This window comes from Anopheles arabiensis, chromosome 3 (genome assembly GCF_016920715.1).
Source record: "Anopheles arabiensis isolate DONGOLA chromosome 3, AaraD3, whole genome shotgun sequence".
Taxonomy (NCBI): Eukaryota; Metazoa; Arthropoda; class Insecta; order Diptera; family Culicidae; genus Anopheles; species Anopheles arabiensis.
Window position 1 is genome coordinate 70,115,687 of NC_053518.1, and position 23,686 is coordinate 70,139,372.

Sequence of the window (23,686 nt, forward strand, 5' to 3'; positions counted from 1 at the left end):
CAAGCAGAATCCCCCAGTCATTAAAAGCCACTCATTGGGTGTTGGCTTTTCTTTTGCCATGCATCGGTTCGATCTTCAAGATCTATTGGCTTTTGTTTGAGGAAGAGATGCTGGTACAGGACGGAACAGACTGATAGACAGACAGACCACAGCAAACAATCACCACTCATGCTTTTGACACGGGCTCTTTATATCCACTCAATCGCAAGACGAACTACTCCCTCCGGGGAGCAATTCGTTTTAGCTCCGACGGAACCAAGGGGCCAAGCCACTGCTAAAGCAAATTAATCAGCAAAGCCAAAGATCCGAATCAAATATTGGCCAATGTGTCAATGTCATCCGCAACCCGCAAACGACACGGGATACAGGGACCATATCCATTTCTTGTCCCGGGACTGGTACTATTTGCGGCAAATTGATGTTTCCATACTCACAGGCACAAACACACGCAGCTCCGGGGCTCCATTCATCTTTCGAACGTCTTCTTTCTTCGGGATGTTACCGCAGTTCCTTGGAGGCTTGTGGTCCCTTAAATGAAGTGCAGGAAAGATGAGTGAATCAAACGCACGCAAACCACATCATATAGCGATTGCAAGGGGGAAGGAGCTGGTTGCTTTAGGCGGGAAGATGGAAGCAATGAAATGACAATATCGTTTGCGGTCCCTGCCAACGATTAGACCAGCCATTGACAGACCTGTCCATGTATGTTCTAGTGATGCCGGGACGCACTTCAAACACACAAACATCCACCCCAGATTGATCGTTGAAGGGCGTGGAACTAAGGATGAGTCAGTGGATAAGAGCTGTAGCCACACCGAAAGGCACTTGAAGACAACATGCATAGTTTCCCCGAGCCGTGCCGGGGACCAATGTCTCATCGCATCGCAATGACAACCATCTCCAGCCATGTTTACGCCGCTGGGGGGAAGAAAATGTAGCACAATCCTCTAACGAATTCCAAGTGAATCACACTCTTTTGGCTTGAAAAATGCTGCTAACTGAAGGAAATAATGTTTATAGGACATTCAAATTCTTGCTCACGTTGTTTCCCTCGTTTAGAGTTCGGCGGAATCAAAACAAGACGAGTTTCTTTACAAATACAGCTACGCAATTTTCCCCCAGCACAAACACTGATGATTAGTCAGAACCAGCTGCCATTAAGTCGGATAAGGCCGTGACGTGTTAGAAAGAACAAATAAACACACCCGCTGCCGCTGCTTCCGATTAGTGGAAATTTTGATCAATGAATCACGCGATAAGATGCTCGTTCGTGTGTTCGTTTTTATGGATAGTAGGTTTTTATGGATAATTCTCCGAACACAAAAGAAAACGTTTTTTCTCAAAAAACAACCCCATCGATCTATTTTCCATTATCGATTTTTGCTTCCTGTTTTCCTCCCAGCTTTTACTTTGGGACCTCAAATGAACAGCAAAAAACGAACACACAGAATCCCACCTTCATTCTTTTACACTCATGAATGAATCGCCCCCGGTTGATCCAGTTCACCCAAACCCCAAACGCCCTCTGTCTCACGCATTAAGTGAACAGCAACAACAACCACCCAAAAAAAGCATTAAATTTATCCCCCTGCTTCGTATTCTTCCTGCTACTCCTTTCCCTCGGTCCACCACGCCGCCGGAGATGATTAATTGGCTCTATTTTTAGCGCGCGCATTTAAACGAAATCTGTCTTTCGTCTGCCGGATCTCGCACTGCCAATCTGTTGCAGTTTCTCCGGGTTTTTTTGTGCGTGTTGTTTTCTGTTCCATTCTGCTTGTCCCGCATGATTGCCGTAACGATTTTTTTTGTGAGTGTGTGTGTGCGTGTGTTTGGACTACAACCACCACCGGGAGGCTTCAAGTTCCGTCAATTTGTCGATTAATCATTCTGCTAAATTCCATTGCGCGAGTTTTTCTTCTTGTGGTTTTATTTTCCTTCTTTTCTCGCTTGGTTCTCGCAGCATACCGCTAGGGGGGGAAAATAAACACCTCATCCACACGATCGTTTGATTGTTGGAGCTGTTGTGTGTGTCTTTCTTACTTTCAATATGAGGTGATACATCAAACCAGCATCCTGCAGAGCGGCATTAATAACGAGCCTCCGAGGGCTTCCAACAACTCACCCACACTCCGTAATCGATAGCACAGCTATGTGACGAACCTGTCAGGGTGCGTCCTCAACAATTCAACCGTGCCAAAGTACATCCCGCCAGAAGCGTGTCCAAATTCAGCCCGGTGGAAAATGGTACATGGCAGGAAGGAGCGAACAAAAAAAAACTCCATCACGATAAATTAAAATCGCACTCTATGAAATGGAAACGTCAAAATGGTTTCGGCATTCGGTGCTCTCTCGTGCAAATAATACACACACACCACACAGACGAAGCATGCAAATGGTACGCGGTGTACCAAAAACACACGACGCGGATGGGCTGCGCTTCAAAAGGATACGACAGGGAAGCAGTGACACCGACACTGACGACACCTTGGTGGACAACCCAACAAAAAGTGTCACCTTTCCACACCGGCTGGCATCGGAAAAATTAAGCGAAGCATAACTCATGCGAAAGCGCTCGCCATACGTGTGATGATGATCGGAAAATGCCAGCACGGCTCGCGTTAAGCGACAGCACACGAAGCCGGAAAATGAGTTCCTCTGCCGGTGCATGAATATTGCACGCAACCCCAAATCGGGCGCCATCCGGTGAAGCTCGTCGGAAGAGTGAGGTTTTACCTTTCCTTTCGCTTTTTGTGTGTTTGGGCCACGCAAGCAGAAAGAACGCTTTTATTGTGACGCGGTGCCGAAAAAGCGGTGTATTCCAAAATGTTCCACCCTTCATATCCACACAGACAGACACACTCTCGGGCTGTATTCCTCAACCCGCCGCAATAATGACGACCCGAACGGGAAATGATAAATAATTTATGGCGACACAACAGGCCACGCGGTGACAGGGCGGTACCGTACAAGCCTTTTGGATTGAGTGAACCGGCGAAGAATGTTCTCGGAAGGGATGCCAGAGAGAAAGTTCATCGCCATCGCCCGGTGTCTGTGACAAGGTGGAAAGGACCTCCAGAAGGAGCGAGAGTTCGTTTACACTTACGATGCAAAAGGTGGAAAGTTTTACCCCAACACACGCGCACACACAACGAAAGCAACTTTTTCCATGACTTTGCTAACGCCTTTAATTCGTTTTGTTAGACCACGCGTAGCCCTGCGTGAAAGTTTGGTGTATGCTGCTAATCAAAAGTGGCATTCCAGAGGGGTTTCCTTCTCTTTTTTTTTTGCTGTTTTGTTGTTCAGCGATCAACTTCACCACCTTTCCCATTAATGTCACCGAAGAAAACCGCGCGAACAGCAGGTGTTGCCCGCGCGCAAGAAACAACTCTAATCAAATATGGTTTCATCATGAGTGGCTCCTCTTCTCGTTGTGGCTGTTGGGTTTCTCAGAACTGTGCCAGACAGCATTCAAGTAGGGGGAAGCGCTGGGTGGATCTACCAAGCCGAGTGCGTTGAGTTTTTGACAACGCAAAACTTTAAAGTGCGCTCCAATAAACGCACCATTCCCTCGCAATATGAACCTAGACCTTAACCTATTTTAGCTGTGTTTATCGCCCTCTGATAGGCGTTACGACCTACCGCTCCGACCACGGTGCCGGTGACTACGCACAACCCCCTCCGTTACACAAAGCTAATGCTTCTCTTCCTCCACCAAAACAACTCAACTCACTCAATGCCCGCGCTCTGGAAGGTCAATACAGTGGGTGCGTGCGTTATCTAATTTATGCCCGGTTAGCGTTTCCGTAATGTACTGAGATCCGCTGCTTTCCCCCCCGAGGGCAGGATTGCTTGGACCTGCGGGCGAAGCGCGTATAAAAATCAAACATTATGGACCGATTAATTAAGGCGTTTGCTTAAGATTAACATTAACATTAACCAAGTTGGCCGTTCTTTGCTGCCGTGTACGTTGTTGTAATGTCCGGTTAGTGTTAGTTTCTTCGTACGCGTCCGTTAAATGGTTTAAGAAGAGCATGGAAATGGCATTATAAATTTGGATGCAAATTTGTGAGTGTCGATAGTGACTTAAACCAGATAAAGAAAAAAAACCATAAATTAAACAAAGTTCGGACCTTTTAATGTTCTTGTTTGTTGAGGCATATGTTTTATACTACTTTTCGCAGAAAAGAAGGCTTCAAGCATTATTGAGATTATTAAGAACTCAACGAACGGGGTTTTATGAGCCTTTAGAATGCGACATTCAATGTTCTAACACATCTCAGACTAACAAAACAAAACTCATGAAAACTCTGTTCGGTTATAAAACAGAAATTTCATTATTAAATTATACGTTTTGATAGGTTTTTTTTCTGCGAAACAGCGAATACGCGTGGGACACTCATGCTATCGTCATTCATTTCGTTGATTAAATCTGTTGCAACACACAGCTGAAACAGTACTTTTCCAACAAAAAAATGACACATTCTTTCTCTCGAAACGATCAAAAGTATAACACACTCACAAAACAACGCATTGCTGCGATGAGCAAAGAAAAAAAACAAATCCTTTCCCCCTTTTTCCAACCTAAACTAAACGAATCCACTTCTAATCTGTTCAATTTGCTCGCCTGGCTTTGCAGCCAAACGCGCAAAATGTCCGATCAATCGAGCGATCGCCGTGCTCAATGTGTGATACAATTTGTATGCCACGGACGAAAGGATTCACCCGAACAAAAAAAAAAGCTCTCATGCTTTTACCCCATGTGAGGTCAAGTGCTTCTACCACTTCAACCGCCCCAAAAAGGACGCTAGCGATGGGGACGGGTGGTTGAATGTTTCGTCGAGAGCTTTTATATTTTTATGGGCCACATTTTGGAAGGCCGGCTGCCAGCTGCAAAATAAGGGTTGACATTTTCATGAGCTATGAGGTCGGGTTGCCCCATCACCTCGCTGTCTCTTCCCACCGGGTTCCGGGTTTTCCCTTATGTCAGTGCGCGCTCTCTGTAATTTGTTGCTTTCGGGTCCAAATCGGGGACGATGGAGAGAGAGAGAGAGAGAACGAATGGTGGCCAGGCAGTGTGGGATTTTCGGTGCGGAAAATTTATTGCCAGACATGATGGATGACTGACGGGGTCAGTGTGCGCGTCCATTCGAATGAAATTTAGGGATATTTTTTCACTCACTCGCGTCGAAGGGAATGGGGCCCGGGAAGGCGGCCGAAATACGATGTTTGGCCCACACGGGTCCGCTGCTACTGGGCAATCGAAACGAATAAAATTTATTTATTTCTTTATTCTTTTTGCTGTGAGCCTTTTTATGCTGCCCCTCCTGTGTTTCTCTTTCGGCAAGGGGCTCCGGGACATTTATGCTGACATGGATCAGCATGGATTGGCACGGAGGCCTGCAATCATCGTTGCGTAAATTTTCACCAACAGCCGACAGGCAAAACAACAGCAGAACAGAAAAAATGGAACAATATGCTGCTGCCGGCACCCCTATTTTACCCCTCATCCGTTGACGACACCCTATCGATCCGACCACCGACCGAGTGACCAACCCGCGGACAGCGAATGTGATGTGACCAATAAAGCATACCGGTGAGCCCAGTGGTGTATGAAAAATCGATTCCCCACATACACAACCACAGCTGCAGCAGGCTGGAAAATGGAAAACAGCCCCATTGTGCCGGAAAAATTATGCTAACACGATTGGTTCATTTAAAATTCATCTCGCAGCGGCCACAGAGATGACCAATAGTTTGCGGCGCAAGCTTCTACATCAAAACAGAACAAGAGCACAGTTTGTGTTTTGTTCCCGTAATATTACAAAAACGCTGTGAGTGATTTTGATGAAACACATAAAACAATGACTGACAATTCGTAGAAATCGTTAAAGCCCTTCATTAATGGAATTACAGAATATCCATTAATTTCGAAACGCTTCTGCAAATCCTCAACAGTCTCATTTAATTCCCATAAATTAAACGAAACCACCATTAGCAATAACAAGGCTCGCACAGCTCCCCCTTTAAGACAGATCTTCTGTACTCATGCCACTCGTACGGAACATAAAATACACATCCACTGTCCACAGGCCTTGTGGGGCAGCAAACTGTCAAATCGAACCGTGTACCATCCACGGCAGAAACGCGTCAAAACACACCGACCATTCGCGTGACACACGCACACGTACTTTTATGTGTGATCGAGCATAAGATAAGCCTATTATACAGCCTCGCGCACCAAACTAACAATCGAAACATTACGCTTCACGCTCGATACGCGAGAGCGTATTTGAACGTAAAAAAACAGACAAACCCACACGCACGCACCGGCGGGACGAGATAGAGCACATGAAAAAAAAACAGCACTAAAACGCTCACAACTCTATCTATTAGAAGTGACACACAATACGCGCGCTCGTTCACTTTAGTTCACAGATTCGGATTTTTTTTTTTGGTTTTGCTGCTTTTGCACGCTCTTTAGCTAATGGAAACGGTTTGCCGGTTGGGGCGAAGTTTGAGCCTCTTTTTTCTGTTCTGTCCCACCTGTCCGTCTTTGGTGTAGCACACACCGTTGGGTACCATGGACAGGAACCCCAACTTAATCGACTTTTTATCTTATCAAGCACCATTTAATAGTGCTGCCCGCTTTTGACCGGCCCAGCATGGGGTGGAGGGGGGGGGGGAGAGCCTATAAAACAGGAACAGGGCAATGGGGATTCGATTTTAATGGAAACCATGTTGTCGTCGTTTGCCACTCACCCGGGCCGCTACCGGCTGATACGGTAAAGGAGTTACCCCTGGGCTGGACACGCGCAGCTTATGCTTTTAGAGGGAGAGAGATGCTCTAAAAGCAAAATATATAACACATTGAGCGCTATTTTAGTTCCGCTTGATACTGTTCGTGGCGATCAAATAACACACATACACACGCACGTTGGCTTTTGGGTCGATCTCGGAAGAATCAGCCAAGGATGGGGTATTGTTTTTGGAAGCTTGCAAACCAAATCCGAATACCTTATCGTTAATGCACCTGGGAAATCATTGGCTGGAAATTGGATACGAAATTTCCTCAGGCCCAGGCGCTGGCAGATTAGGGCGATTAGGGATGATCATTGGAAAATGCATTCGACGCATACTGGAATGTAACATATAATAAGATAATTGATTAATCTTAAATAAGGTAGGCGCAGTGCTTATGACCAGAATCGCACAATATGTTGAAGAAGCATGCCCAAAGTGTGTAAAAGCCCTGAGAGTCTTCTTCTAAAAGGCTTATTCTTCTTCTTCTTTTAAGGTCAATTAACGATTGTGTTATGAAGACAGTGTCCTGGGCCTTCCGCAACTATTCTGCAGTTAGGATATAAAACCACAAAATTCTGCTTTATTATGGACAGCATCAAAGGCTATATGTCTTATCTAAGACCTCCTTGTGGTGCGGTCCCGTGGTACAGTCGTCAACTCGGACGACTCAATAACATGCCCGTCACGGGTTTAAGCCCAGAATGGACCGTCCCCCCGTAGCAAGGATTGACTATCCGGCTACATGGTAATGAATTAAGTCTCGAAAGCCTGTATAGGCCGGCATGTCCGCGTAGGACGTTACGCCAAATAGAAGACCTCCTAGTCTGTCGCTTATGGATTGTTTGAATCTGACCACTATTTATTATGAAGGACTGGACATACCTAGGCTATGCAATACAATGAATTAATTACTTACTAACCCATCTTCCCACCTTACCTTGTGCCCATCAAGCCAACTATGCCCTTGTGGACGGCTTAAAAGGACTTTGCGGACTGTAGGGCCTGGCTCCATGCGTATAAGAACTAGTTCGAGTGTAGAGCTATATCACTTATTAGATTCTCTTTAGACTCTAGAACTCTTGAATGATTTAATCAACTATTAGTGGGCTTGAAGTCTCCATTGCAATTGAGACAAACAAACTCTTTCCGACGGTTGATGCAAAGAATGCAAATCTAAATCAGTCACCACATGTGCAATAACAAGTAGGTTAAATACATTAACTAATATCGAAACTACTATAAAGAATAGCATTCGTTCGTGATAACAAACTGCCAGTGATACTCACTAATTTAGATTAAACTAGAATATTTAAGAACTCACAGACGGCTAAACTCGCAACCCAAATCACAGCTGTCATTTTCACATATCACTTGGTGTGATGAATCTAATGCATTTTGCGAAACAAAAAAACCGTAAAAAATGCGCAACCTTCCCCTGAGAGCCATTTAGTGGTGCAAATTTAATGAAACCAAGCCACTGAAAGCTTCATCATAAACCAACCCTCCGCCTCGATCGAAACCCGATATTATCAAGCCGTATCCCACATAAGCTTAAAACTACTCGCAATCGATCGATCGAACGCCGCCTGTGCATCGGTTTGATGAATTTCCCTAGCGATATTGCGCAAAGCATATCCAGCACAAGTGTGATTCGTTGTTGCAGAAGTTTGTCACTATCATTCTTCCATTTGCATTCGCACTGCCTCTCCACCAAAACCAACCCCCAACCGCCGGGCACAGTAAGCGGCCAGAAATTGAATTAATTCTAGCCCAGCTGCCACCAACTGCCTCGAGCGGGGACGACACACCATCGACACCAGCTGGTGAATTCCCTAATGAGGAAAACGGCGTTACCAGGAGCACACAGAGCATCAACCAAAAAAAAAAATAGGAGAGATAAATCTACACACACACACACATCCTCCAATTGCTTGCTGTTGCTTCCCTTTCTGCCAAAAGCTGAATGATTTTGATTTTCCGTTCCACCGAGTGTGCTACGATATGTGAATCCCTGTCCTGCCCCAACAAAAAAAGGAGCCAAAACCGAAGTGTGAATAATGTCGTTCTCCCGGTTGAAATCGAGCTGAAGGGAACGCATTTGGATGGTTGGAAGGGTGGCACCCGGTTCCCTCTCTCCCTCTCTCTCTCCTACCTCTCCTATCTCTATTCCTCACAAACAATGGCAACAGATGAGTTGCAATGAGCCGGAAAATGAATTCATCCGCTCCGTCTGGTTGCCTTCCGGCGTGAGCGGTTTGCGGTGGGCGAGAGCAGCAGCCGCCCGAGATGAGCAACGGTGCCAATAATAGGCTGACGCCGGTCGCGCGGTGATGGTTTCCAATCTATCTCTTTTCCCTTCGATTGCACTATCACACACTATTCTGCCACATCGATTGCAATGTTTGTGACTATCAATTTGCGTTACAAAAAAAACACACTCACACACACAATTCGATCGATATTCTCTGGGTTGGATTTTTGTACTTCCCCTGATAGCCAATTGGAATTTGATACGAAAATGGTACCTCTTTCCTATTTCCCTCCTTTGGATTGATATTCACACGCGTGTTTTTCATGCGAATGCGAATGTCCCATGTTGGTGCAGCACTCTCGTGAGGTTTCTCGCTTAATGTGGCTCAATTGAATCGTTGCTCGAGTTAATTGATTTCATGAAGCATGAGGGCCTAACCGAACAAGCATAATCTAACACGACTACGTCACACTGGGTCGATTCCACAGAGAGCTAATTCGTAAATGTTGAATGTATGTCCGAGTCTACGTGTTGATGAAGTCCTCCTCGGCATTCAAACGTTTGATTGCTGTTCACTTTTCGAGCCACGAAATAACGAACCTCATTAATAGTTGCCCTTATCCTCTCTCTCTCTCCCTCCAACAGATCTCGCAACACGTTGCCAAAGCGTGCAGTGTCCGACGAGCTGCCCACCGGACAGCTACCTGCAGAGCCCGCTCGATCTCGGTTACGCCGACGAGTACGATGAGTCCGACTCGAATGAGCGCGAAAAGCGCGCGATCGCCATGAACACCAATGCGCACGGGCCGATCAAGATCATCCCGAGTGCGCTGCAGTTCCCGTACGCCAACAGTGTCCAGCGGCTCCATCGGCATCTGGCCAAGCGAGACACGATCGAATCGCCCTCCGCCGCCCAAACCGACTACGCCGAGCTGCAGCAACTCTGCTGCCCACGGTGCACCTGTCTGCCCTGCCCGGAGCAACCGGTCTGTCCGCCCGACACCAAGCCACTGATCCTGGACCAGCAGGAACTCCAGCACGGTCAGCCGGGCAACTGCTGCCCGGCCGTACACTGTCAGCCCGAACCGGTCATGTGCTTCTCGAGCACTCATCGCACCTCCTACCCGACCAATGCCACCTGGCAGGAGGATGCGTGCACCGTTTGCCGGTGCGAGGCCGGCGAGCCCAAGTGTCAGACTTCGCTCTGCAAACCACTGAACTGCGAGCACAAGCTGGAGCTGCCCAACGTGTGCTGCCCGGTGTGCGATCCGGCCAAGTCCATCTTCTGCGAGGAGCACAACTGTGCGATCTGGTGCAAGTACGGGTACGAACGGCGCACCGATGGCTGTGCGCTGTGCAAGTGTCTCACGTCGCCGCTGCCTGCAGCGCCGATCGAGGTGATAGTCGCGAATACTACCGCCAGGACGAGCCAGGACGAGGCGAGCCTCACGGTCGACGGTCACGCTGGGGACGCTTTGCAGGACGGCAAACAGGAAACGGCGGACCGGAAGGATGGTTGGTTCAATGATTTGCGCATTGTGTTGCTGCTGGCGGGTGCCGTGCTGCTGCTGCTCGTCATTGTTACCCTCCTCTATCGACAGCTCACCATCGAGAGCGTGAAGAAGTGGCTCAAGCTGCTGTTCCGCTGCAACCAGCTGCCGCAGCGCAAAACGGCCTACAACCGGGTGTCCAGTACGGCGCCACCGATCGCGCCTACTCCTCCGACCGCGAATGACAGCAGTATGGCCTAAAGTAAAGTTTTGTTTTATTTTTTGACCGATAGGCAGCATATTGCTCCTCTTCCTTTTCCCATTTGATTGAGTTTCGAGATTTAGTTATGTAGCTTTAAATTTTCTTCTTTGTTCGAATTTTTGTTCGACCTACAAAAGGTCACTCTAACTGTCACTTTGTTCTTCAGTATCGTTCTACGAAACGATATTGATTGATGAGAGAGAGTTATGATTCACTTTAATCTACATGTTTCTACATCAAGAATGATGCGCCTTTGAAGGCTCGCTATTTCTTCTATTTAATATTATTTCTACCTTTCAATCGACACGTTCTTTCTGTCCGTGATCAGTGACCTGTGATCCTGATCGCACAAGAGCACGGAAAACGATTTAGAACACTAAATAATCTACCAACCATAATTTGTGATAGTAATTAAAGTATGAGAAAAACGTTAAATTGATACAAATGAAAGCAAGCAAAAACAAAACACAAAAAAAAGTGAAACGAAAGTATCGGAAAGCCAACGAGCAAACGAGCAATGAGATGGGCAAACGAAAAGAAGAAGAAGAAGAAGAAGAAGAAGAAAGAGAAGGAAGACGAAGAAGAAAAAAGAGGAAGAAGAAGAAGAAGAAGAAAAAAAGCAAACTAAAAACTATATACAACAATGCAAACAGAGCTAATCCACACAAAAAATGGGATGAGTTTGATCTCTACCGAAACTAGTTAAGAAGACGGATTGGCTGATTGGAGAAAGCGAAAGCTATATGTTTGACGATGATAATGATATTTCAAGTGAAAAAAAGGAAAACAAATGCGCGGAACGGCTGCGCAAACCGTCAAGCGTGTTGTCGTTGTCAGGCGCGTGAAGTTGTGTTAATCTTAATACTATACAAAACGTAAAACAAATACGTATATTCTTACGTTAAATATGCTCTTAGAGGTTTAATTCTATATATTTATTTACATACTGCATACTGAATTGGAAAAAGCAAACCCTCCCTCCCTCCCGCGACACGAGTAAACGAACCCTAAGGAAGTTGATGCGACAAAACAAAAAAGCAAAGTAGTATGGCAGTTAGAAAGACGAGACTCCTGATACTAATGATAGTGTTGCAAATGATAATGTTTTTTATTTTTCTTTTACTGCATAAAAACTGTAATCGAACGATTGAGCTGAATTGTGATGAACGTGTTTTTGTTCTTTCTTTCGCCATTTTGATGCTTGTGTTAAGCTTCCGAAATCCGAATTTCACGTGTTTCTACATGCCATTGTCTGCTGAGAAAGGCACGAGTGGGGTTTTTTTCGGTGAAATCACTAGGTATTATTGAAAGACTTGGCAACGAGAAAGAATGCCAGCTGCTGTTTGTTTTTTGATACAATTAGTATTGTTTTTTCTTTATTAGAAAGAAAAGCTTACGAAGAGTTTGATTTTGTCTTTCAAATACACTTTACATTTCAGTTGCAAATTATAGCAAAAACTGAATAAAAAATAAAGGTGTACAGTACAGTTTCGTACTTGTGACTGCTGGACAACTGGGACGATCGGCTTCCGTTCTGAAGGAGGCAAATGAATCGTCACAGAGCAGCGTACGATGTAAAGTCGTTACAATTTCAAGCATAATTGTATAGACAAAAAGGATAATGGATGAGAAAAAGAGAGCGAGCAGAAAAGTGACAGATGACAGTGTAATATATTGTGGTCATTTAGAACGTACACATACACACACACAACAAGAATGGGAAAGAAAGGTTAATCATTGCTGCTAAAATGATATGATAAAAACACAAACAATCGATGCTTCCAACAAAACAAAAAAAAAACAGAAAACAAAGCGCAACAGTACCATTGAACTGAAAATCTATCCAAAATTATAATACATAAATACAAAAATCAATAGAAACAATGAAGAAAAGTATAGCAAAAAACCAGGAACCAGACGATCGTAGGTGAGTGTAAGAAACATACGACAGAAACAGTGCAAAAGTTCCTGCAGACCACACAGCTACACACTAAAGCGCATTCTAAATGTTCTAACATTTCGACCATCCCGTTTTAAGCTAAGCTTTCGAAGGTTTTAAGACAAGCTTTCCCAAAACTATGCACAAACATACATACACACACACACATACTATCCTGTCACTGCATATCACTTCACACGCTAGGCAGATCATTTATCAAACAAAAACAACCCGTACTGTCATACAAAAACCGATGAGATGCTCCTCATCGTCGCGGAACAGTTTGTGTAGGTAGTACGGAAAGAATGGGAAACAATTTATCTAACACATATATATCTAACCCGAAAAACAAATGCATACTTGCTACCTAAATGTTGTCGCTTGTGCTTTATTACTCTGCATATCCCTTTCTACACGCACTTACAGCAGACTCGCCTCACACCCCTGTATCAATCAACCATATTCATCGAACACTTTGCTTAGAAACAACCAAAACATCGTCAAACTGCTCAATGGCCATATTTTCATCCCATTCCTCACATACTGTACATGTATTGGTACGCAAACTGCAGTCAAAAAACTGCATTTACCACACACATACAAACACATATGAAAAGGTAGTGGAGAATGTGGAGTTGTATAAAAGAGAGAGAGAGAGAGCTAGTTCATTGCAATAAAATCCCATCAAGCTGCTTACATTATTTACTATCGTTTCAGCTAACAATGCAAAAAAAGGATTTGGTTCCTTACTTTCCATCATATTCCCTCAAATTAATAGGGTCAGTATTCTATAAAAAAAATCACACACACACACACTTTAAAATACAGCTTATGATTATCAATTATCACATATTATCCCACCTTTGTTGTTAAACTTGTATTATCACTTTAAAATTTCCCATTACCATATAATTTCAAACGCTCATACTTGATCGGTAAATGTGCATCGTTTTCCCCCAAACGAACCACCCCGTAAAGCCCCCGAATACAAAAGGGGTAACATACAATATAGCACAACGCTTGACATGGATGTATAAATGCAACAGCAAATGCTTCAGGCTTCAAGTGTCAAGGCGAGAGAGACGTTAAAATCCTTTTGTGATTAAAAGGAGACAGTTAAATAAAGAAACGCTATCAAATATATAACAAAAAAAACAGCAGACAGACAGAAGAAGAAACCAACACAAGAAAACAAATCAAACCAATCGCTAGTGATGCTTTTCCAGATCAAACATCCTGCGCAAGCAGAAACGGGGGTGATGATGATATAGACAAATTGGGGTTGGGATGGGAAACCCAATCCGCACGTTAGGAGAGAACAATTCGCTATTAAACAACAAAACCAATGGTTTGCGATGACAGATGATGATTATATTATTGTGAATAGTTATCGAGCAAGGCGAGAAGGAGAGAAGCAGGAAGGGAGGTTATGTAATTTGTAAAAAGGAATACAATATACAGCTAGAAACGTAAGAAATATATAAGCATACGAATTCGGATGAAACCTAAGTAACGAAAACCGTCAACCGCTTGTGTTATTGTGCTTGTTGCTAAAAAGAGAGTAGATTTGTTTGAAAGAAACGAGATTGGAAACATTTCAAAGGGTAAATATCGTGCAAAACTTCCACCTTTCCACCTGTTTTCCTTAATTGGGTTGACCAACATTGGTACACAGCAATCAATTAGCGTAAAACGGGGCGAGCTCGGTAAACTTTCCACGCCGAAGAAATTGAGTGTACTTTTCAAGGGGTGCTGCTCCGTTGCTGTTACGCGCTTGTTAGGCCGGTTATGCCACAACAACGGGCAAGTTACAGCATCCTCTCCCATCAACAATCAAACCTAACCCCCCGTGTTCACAGATTGACTGGTTGAGCGCTTCACTAATAACTTCCAAATTGAACGGGAGCACTCCTTTATCAAGCACAGGGTTGAAGTGCTACAACGATGCAAAACTTTCCGAGCAACTGCGCGTTTCTTCACTAACTAATAATGCCCTTCAAGCAGAAATTTGCACAAAAAGTTTGCTTCTCTGCAGTGACCGTAGCTACACACCCACAGGAAAGCGCTTTTTTAGGCAAAATCGAACAATCAATACTCTTTCAACCAACTTACCCAATGGGGCGCGTTTGTTGCAAATGTCGTAAGAGCCAATTAATAATTTACAGGACGAAGTTGGCGCTCGTGAAGTTGTTATTGTGTTACTCAATAGTTTAATTTAACATGGCTCATGCAATAAAATCCTCTTTGCTAGGGTGATATTATGTATTACTATTAAATGCCAATTTGTATGGCGAAAGTTTGCGTAAGCAATTGAAAAGCTTTTGGCTCTAATGGCATTCAGACGAATCAGTCATGATGATTGAGTTCTGTTTTAATGCATCATTTCTGCATCATGTTTTGTGTCAGTGAACCAAAAATATGAATAATTCTAAAATCAACACTACTAATTTCATATGAAAATCGTTCCATCAAGTAAATTTACTCGCTAAAACACAATCAATATGCAAACGAAACGCCTATCGCTGTGAAAATAATTCCAAAACTCATCCCCAACACTTCCTCCGCCCTTTAAACTCTTCCCAAAAATCGGGCCCAAAAGTCACCAACATCACCCAACATGCATGCGTGTCAATTAATTACGAAAAGAATATAACGCACACGCGCGTCGATCAAATTATTCGGTCGGCCGTAATCAATAATCAGCATCACGGCATCAGAGGCCAGGACGCCCCCAAAAGGCGTTGTTGATTTTATGTGTGTTGAACACACCCGACCGGTCCCGGTCCCCCTTGCAATGCCAAAGCGCGTTGGCCAACGCATCGATATCAGCAGTGTATGATTCGATTGTTTCTAGCCGCATAATTCGAGTGCATTGTTCAGTGACGCGTACCGAGCGACGGTCGGCGTGAACAAGAGGCAACATCCAACCAATATTTATACCCCTTTGGTTCAAATTTTAGCGCCACATGGTGGCCGCCCTTTCGAGTTTCGATGGTAACACTAATGCAATAGTTTTCGATGCAGGTATATTCCCTCGTCCCCCTATGAACTGCCTCAATTTTCCACCTCACGGTAACGGTGGAAAATTATCAAAACGACGCGTAATGTACACAGCACAACCACACAAAGGGAGGGGCAGGGATATGGCAACAACAAGTCAATGTACACTTTTGGGGCGAAAAGGTGAAAATTCAATCACACCTTTGTATAAGGATGATGATGTTGAAAAAGCACATCCACGCCGCTGTTTTGGAGGATGGCGACAGACGACAAACAAACCGGTGATTGCTGTCGACCGTAAATGTGCAAATTATTTGGTGTGTGTGTGTGTGTGAAAATGTTTGCCCATCAGGGGTGGGGATTTAAAATATCGCAAATAGAAACAATCCAGCTTGTGTAACCATTCCCCATTCCGCTTGATTTTAAAGCGTACAGTGTCATTTGTGATTTGTTAATTATGACAATTGAGTTTGACGCATCGATGGAGGATCTACATACACTGTGTATTGAGGGGCAATTTTCCATTTCCATTTGATGTGTGGGCCAACTGTAAATGGATGGTTTATCTGTTGCTGGGCATTTAAAAAATAACCCTTTTCTTACAATTCTAATTACGGACACTACACACACAATACAAATTAGCATTAATGGCAGAGCTTTTAACACCTTCACTATCGGCTGATGTTACGATAACTGCCCATTGATTGGAATAATCCGCTGTACACCTTCTCATTACTATTATTAGTATTACAAGCTTTTATTTAATCAGCTTTGCAGCGAAGGTTTGTGCTTGTACAGGTGGACCCTACTAGCAGGTAGAGGTGGAAATTGTGATGGTTTACTGCATAATCGAATAAGAAATACAAATACTGGGGCCCTTTCCGATTTAAGTTCGTTAGCTGAAATTTCAGCTTGTCAGCTGTTTGCATTGTATAGCAGTTTTCGAGCAGCTATCTAAGTGGGTATAATATACAGGTGGGCTTATCCCAAGGTGTATGAATTTAGAAGGCTGATTTTTATTTCAAGAGTGTTTTGAGTATTCGTCAAGCCTCCAGAAAGCTCGTTTGAGCAAAAGTTTTCACTCGTTCGATCAAAAAGCGATGTTCATAATTGGTTTAAAAAAAAATGCTGTGAGACCACCTGGACTACATACACTTTGATTCTATAGTGACTCACCTGATCTCTTTAATGCACCTTGGGATAAATATAAACAAAACCGTGTTTTCGAGCAGATACTCGAATCTAATTCTAGCTTTGTGGCTAGAATAATCTAGACTGCAAATTGCAGGCTAGTTTTTTGTGTGGTTTTGTATGGAGTGTTTACATGATTTCAGCCTCCAACTGTCAAACTCCATACAAAAAACTAACTAGAATCGTGAAGGCCCCCACTATTGGATTTTTGTGTAGAGTTTATCATGCTAACAGGATTGTTAAATAATGCCGTTCACCTTAGAAACTGACCTGAAAAAACCGTGTAAATAATTTCTTCTGTTTTAACACGAAAAACAAATACATTCTACATATCAATAACCACAGGCGAGACCACAAACGAATGATTCAAAATATGTGCATTAAAAACAGAAAGCAAATTATAAATGTTCAAACACACGCTTTTCGTACCATCATACAGGTAATTTAAATGCATTTATCTGTGTAAGTTTATATTTTTTTGGTCTTATTTTGTTTAATTTTAAGCCTGCAATTGTCTTTATCTTTTTATCTACATCACCACTAAAGTAAAACCAGGACAAAGCTTGTTTATTTCATTCAAAATCATGGCCAAACAAGAAGGAATATTTGATAAACATCATTCAGGTGTTCATTTCGGCAAAGTTTTCGCTCAGCATTCACTGTTCAAATGGCAATTCAAATAAAATGTAACATTTCCTTCCAAAAAGTCGTCACAGTTCCTCGTATTTGTAACACGAACAAAGGAAAATTTATCCTTGGAAAATCCATCATACGATCCATCAACAACACAACAGTCCCAGCCCCATCTTTACAAAGTATTGGTACACTATCTCAATAAACTCTTTCAGTTCATCTCCAGGATCAGACGTCAACTGCATTCCACACTATCAATCGCACGCAAAAAACACGTATGAATTTACAAACGAAAGCATCATGTTGATCCACCGTAAGCTAACCGAGTACGCGCCTACACTACACATCCAGGTTCAGCAGCAGCAGCACGCGCGCACATACGCATCACTTCCGCTCCAGCAAAACTGGGTGTTTAAGTCCCATTTTAGCACAACATCGCGGCCAATCGAAATTCCGACCAGTAGGTTGATCCATGAGCCAAATTCCGCTGCAGAAAAAGGATATTGCAAGACATGACAGATACGCCGAGCCGAGGTTGTTGTGCCCGGACAGCGCACAATAGCAATTGTTAGGCTGCAACCGATACGTGAGCGTTCTCTTCCTCTTTTTCTGCCATGTCACTGTCACTACCATCTTTACCCTCAGATGCGTCTGGCACGGGTGAATGCTGATGGAGCTTCTGCCGGGCGGCACACGTACGCACGCCCGATGCATTCCCAAATGAGTTTTTCTGCTCCGTTCGCTGCCCCGGTGCCAGGAGGGCGCGGAGTGGATTGCTTCCACCTGTGAGGTCGAAAATGCAGCACGCAACACGATGGTACGGTGCACTACCGATGAGCTATTGTGCAAATTTCAATTCATTGCTCCGCTGAGATTACAAGCACGCGAACAAGGTAAACCGATACCTGGAAAAGGGATGAGCCCGGAGGTTGATTTGAATGCGATGTTGTCCTATCCGGCGGGTGTGTGTCCCCGTTTGTCGCCGGAAAGCACTTGGAGATGGACTCGCTCTCTGTACAGCGAACCGAAAACCGAAGAAACGACTCCGCACCGAAGGGAATAGATCGGAAGTGTACAGAAATTTACATTGTCGAATTTCATTGTCATGCAAGGTAAGGAACGGTGTGTGTGTGTATTCGGGCGGGATGAGGATGAAGGTAATGATGCTGGTTTTACACCCCATCCCCAAAGTCCCAAATCGATTTGTCCGAGCGTGCAGAAGTACTACAACAGTGCCAGCCGTAATTTATGGCACACCGAAGGAACACACCCCGACGGTACGGTGAAGTAAATGGAGAATTGTAACATGTGGTAATAAATTTGGAACTCCACCAGGCAGAGGTGGAGTGTAGCAGGCAGATGGGAAATAGAAATTATAAATCGACTAACAAAGTGGTTGTAATAGAGAGATGATGAGTGAAAGTAATTTAGATTTTTCACAGCAACAATAGTCATTGCATCGAGTTCCTTTTACAATATCATTACTCAATCACTTCTTTCAAGCAAAAGGAAAAGGGTTACCCGGTTGTATAATCTCAAACAAATATTGACACTGTCAAACAACCATATGAACCATATGTTGCTTGTGTCCACAGACTCATTAAATGCGTCTCCGTTCGACGTGCTGCACTGTGCCCCGAGGATACGCCGTACGTCGTCCTTCCGAAGCGCCGTCTACCATACGTGCCATCTGCAGAACGCACTGCAACGATGCAGTGTACACTGTACAGCAGTGTTGGTTCCTTTGGCAAAGACAATTTCATTTTTCGGTAGGTTTTTCACGTACCGTTTCCGCACACGGTTCCCAGGGTATGCGTAACGTTGCCCGTAACGCATTCCATTGCAAACGGCTGTTGGAACTGTGTTGACCCAGGTGGATTTAGGGATTCGTATTTTCTCACGTACTGCCATGTGTGTGTGTGTGTCAGTGGTGCAACGATACAATTCGAGCTATTCCTTTCCCAGTTAATCAAATTTTGCGTAATCGAAACAGATGCGAACGGTATCTGGCTGGGCTTGGAATTGCCAATTGCCTTAAGGATATGATACATTAGCCCCTGTGTATGCACTACTAAAAGCATACTTTTAACGTAACTAATACGAATAATTTATTTAACAAAGTTTCATTCCTCATCAAACGACCTCTCTCTCTCTCTCACTGTGTCTCTCTTTAAGGCTTTGCGCCTCTCCAACTTCAAATCAAAGTGATTAGATGATGTAGATGTAAAGTTTTACAAATCCAAAGCAAATATTGATCACTCGGTACTCACCTCGGGCACCAACGAGGCTAACCCAACGTTAACGCGCGTGCCGCCCTTAAGCTTCTCTGGGAATCTCAAACCAAACATAAGATATACAGCGAGGAAGAACCGATAGTCTTATAGCCTATCAAGACTCGGAATCAATTATGCACAAACCAATCAAAAGTAGGAAGCAGTCAGCAGCCCGTAATCCAATAATTGGATGAGAAATTGATTGATTTTCCTGAACTCTGGGCACTACGTCCTCCACATTGTGTGTGTGTGTGTTTGTGTGTATGATGATGATGATGATGATGATGATGTGTGTCCGAGATAGTCCTTTCTTACGGATTAAAAAATCATCTCAATGCTAAGGAGAAGAGCATCAGAAACCACATCCGGCTCCGGCATTTGCTTGCGAGCAGAAGATGAGGCAGATCATAAAGCACAACGAACGAACTCGCGCTTTGAAGAGGCCTCCTTCCTCATTATTTCAAGATCATACTAATGTGCTCCCGTCTCCTTGATAGCTAACGAGTCCAGCTAGGCTTCATCTTGCTAAATGTATTGCTTAAATAAATAAGATCCACACCATCTTAGGCACAATCTCATCTCAAAACCACATCGTTTTATCCTATCCCCCAAAACTCCGTTAGACTCGCATTCGCATTCGAAGACAATTACCGGACGAAAGGACAAGGTGTTCTTGGGGCATAAAGTTTGAATAGGTAAAACGGAGTTCTCTTCCTACGCCCTGCTCCATATATGTCCATCGGTATGGTGGTAGGATTTCAAAGATAGAACTGAAAACCCGGATTTCACACTCTTACTAGAAGCGGAAGGGGACCATTCAGCACGTTCATGTCAAAGAAAACTCACCCAGCTCGGCCCGGTTTCCAGGCTGCTAGCCAGGAGCGTCGATTAGAATTGATAAATTATGAATCAATTGCAAAGAGAAAGCGCTCGAAAGCGAAGGACACTGCCCTGCACATGGCGAGCAACCAGATGCAGTGCAGATGCAGGTTCAGTTGATCCCAGGCCGTCGTAAAAGTGGCTCCCCAGTGTGTGGGCTGCTCCCGAGGCTGCCTGACTAATTTACACTTCGGTTCACGAGGGCTCAGCGTCTGTTGCACCGTGTGATCAAGAAGCGTGCGTCTTCCCTTGTGCGTCTAGCGTGAGTTAATCCTCTATCTCTCCCGAGTGCCATTAATTAAAATTTACCCTTACCTGCGTCGTTTGAGTGGGGGGGAGCAACTTCCGGCTGCGGTAAACGCTCTCTGCAGCAGCATTAAAGTTCCACATCTGCGCTAGAGTCATCCAAGTCGGCTGCTGCTGCTGCTGCATCAAAATTCAACGTTAATTTATCTTGGGACCGAGACAGCGCATCGGAAGCGTTGTCTTCCTGCCAGGTGTGAGGATGAGCTTTAAAATGTGTCTGTATTACGTCAGATGTCGCCTCACCTGTCTGATAGTATTGAAACGAGCGAATCATGTGAAGCTCCATATAAAAAAAAGGTAAAATAAAGATAGATAATTGGAAAAAGTAACATTTCATTACTTACAGATGCGCCCTTCCGGAACTGAAACAGATGAAAACAGAAACATGCTGACTTTTCCCTTCCATCTGACCTACTTCTCGCTTTGCCGCTCTGAGACCTTTTTTTTTTTTGTTTTGTTTTCCACCTCCTTGCACCGCTATAAATCAAAAGAAATCGGTAATGACAGCTCAACGTCAACGGCTCGGCAAGCACGGACCCACTCACAACCCTGTCAAAACCGCCTCCTTCCAATGTGAACTTTGTTTTGCCAACGGATTACTTTGTTGCGCTTTTCATCCTTTCCTTTCCTGCTGCCACGCTGAAAGGACTTCACTGCCGATCGGGGTTAAAGTTTTGCTCCAACCGTGTCCAAGTAAAATCCAACAGACCAACCGTTGTTTCCACCTATTTCGTGCTCCTTTTTTCAGTAAACTCACTTTTATACTCCTTGCGAGTGAGAGAGACACACACACACAAACAGGGAAACACTCGAGCAGCAGAAGTGTGGCGCAACATTTTTATATTAGTTTTATTACTCCCTGCCCTTGTTTGATCCACTAGTGGCAATCAATTGCACTTGCTTCGGTGTGGTGGAAAACCCCCACGTTGTTTGTTCGTTCATGGGGCTGCTGCTGCTGCTGCTTCACACTACTGTACTGTCAAGTTGACCAAACCATCCGACGGTTGCAACAGTATAAGCAGGCGGTGGCTCATCCACCACGGACAAACAGTGGTTGGAATTTAATAATGTTTAGATTTATAGCAAGAGTATGACACCAGACGGCAGAAGATGAATCTGAATTCTTGAAGTAACAACCGAAAAAAAAAAAACAAAAATACACACACACAAGCGGACGAGTAAACACTACGTGACAGTTGGGTGCAGATTTTCATTTCACAGGTCGGTTTATTATTTTATATTTTAATAAAAATATGCTTATGAAAATCCCTTTACATGCTTATAAATGTTGATTTATTCATACTTTCCTAAAAACTGTGCACACTTCACAATACAAACTTGTAACAAAGACTCTCCGCCAATCACTTTTGTTTTAACTAGTTAAAGTGGACCGGTTACAGGGCTACGCAACGTTTATTGGGACGTATACGTCTTATCAACGATATAAGAATTGCACTTCAAATAATCATTTGGTTGTAGAATCCTTTGTAAAAGAATTTTTTTCTGTGCTAATATTATTTCAAACAAACATTGCAAGGTATATGATTATGTTTCATAATTTTCTTTTATTCAATATACTACAAATTGAATTGTGGATGGTGTACCGGCTGGAATAAATATTTTTTATCAAAATTAACACTGTTTGCGATAAATTTACTTTACCTTTCGGGTCATATGTTCCAGGTAACATCAAGTCCCGTGGTATCTTGGCAACGTCGTATGACTCACGTTGATGCAGAGCAGAAATTTTGCGAACTCTTTCTGCTCTTCAGCATCTTGAACAGTTTAGGCTGTCGGCACACGTATGTTTTCCCGCAACACAATACCTTACATTTGCCCCTCAGCATGCTCCACCGGATGCACTGCTGCAGGACCTGGACGTTGGTACCACGCGGAACGATTGACAGTATCTGTCGAAAGTCGCCACATACCAGCACCACCTTATCACCGAACGTTCAGCGATTTCCCTTAACGTCCTGCAGGGCGCGATCGAGGGTGCGAGTTTCTAGAGCAGGGGTCTCCAAACTACGACCCGCAGGCCGCATGTGGCCCTCAAGAGCCAATTATGAGACCCGTGGCAGCTTTGTGAAGGTTAAAATAAATAGTTAATTATTGTTACTATTTTTAAAGAAATTCCATAAGATCAGTGATGCCTGTTGCATCCATTCGGCCTGTGCTGACATAGATTTTACAGGAACTGTTAGCGTCCATGTTTAGCGATAGCTTGAATATAGAGTGTAGCGTACGTCCCCCGGTCAGTAGCAGAGCAGCAATTCCACTTGGATTCACTGCGATTGCAATTTCCGATTAGAATCGCATGTACGCAAGTATAGTTTCGAACAGAAACGGCTTCCCGGTGTCCATCAATGAAAAAGATCTGTCCATGTGCCTACTCTCGGCTGGATTGTTCTGTCAAACCGTAGCTATCCACTGCTGCGATAATTACATCGTAATTCGTTATTCGTTGTTTAATCGGATCACGTATACTAATATGTAATCCAGCACATCGATAGCATAAAAGTGCTCATCGTCCACCAAGGAAAATATTTCGGCAACGGATAAGGCGCATTGTAGCAGGTCTGGTCCAATCTGCATAAAGTTGGATAACTGCGGCATACAGGAAACATCGTCAGCGTCTTCTGCGGCGCGATTTAGCGCAGA

At 44.0% G+C, this 23,686-nt stretch overlaps 1 protein-coding gene and 1 long non-coding RNA gene across 6 annotated transcripts in view; one reads left to right on the plus strand and one right to left on the minus strand.

Moving 5' to 3' along the window:
• The window catches only part of LOC120900087 (cysteine-rich motor neuron 1 protein), a 158,626-nt gene extending 144,357 nt beyond the window's left edge, over nt 1–14,269 (plus strand). For all 4 annotated transcript variants that reach the window (XM_040306673.1, XM_040306675.1, XM_040306672.1 and 1 more), the window contains one exon: nt 9,698–14,269. In XM_040306673.1, coding sequence (XP_040162607.1) covers nt 9,698–10,803 — 1,106 coding nt within the window. In that variant the 3' untranslated portion in view covers nt 10,804–14,269. The remainder of the gene's footprint in view (nt 1–9,697) is intronic.
• LOC120900089 lies at nt 448–21,742 on the minus strand. 2 transcript variants are annotated; one of them, XR_005739141.1, is made up of 3 exons: nt 21,370–21,742; nt 21,035–21,272; nt 448–528 (listed from the first exon to the last, which is right to left on the minus strand). It is a non-coding gene; the product is annotated as an uncharacterized LOC120900089 (long non-coding RNA). The 2 variants fall into 2 exon arrangements; XR_005739140.1 differs by lacking the exon at nt 448–528 and adding an exon at nt 18,306–18,472.
• Nucleotides 21,743–23,686: the final 1,944 nt, after the last annotated feature.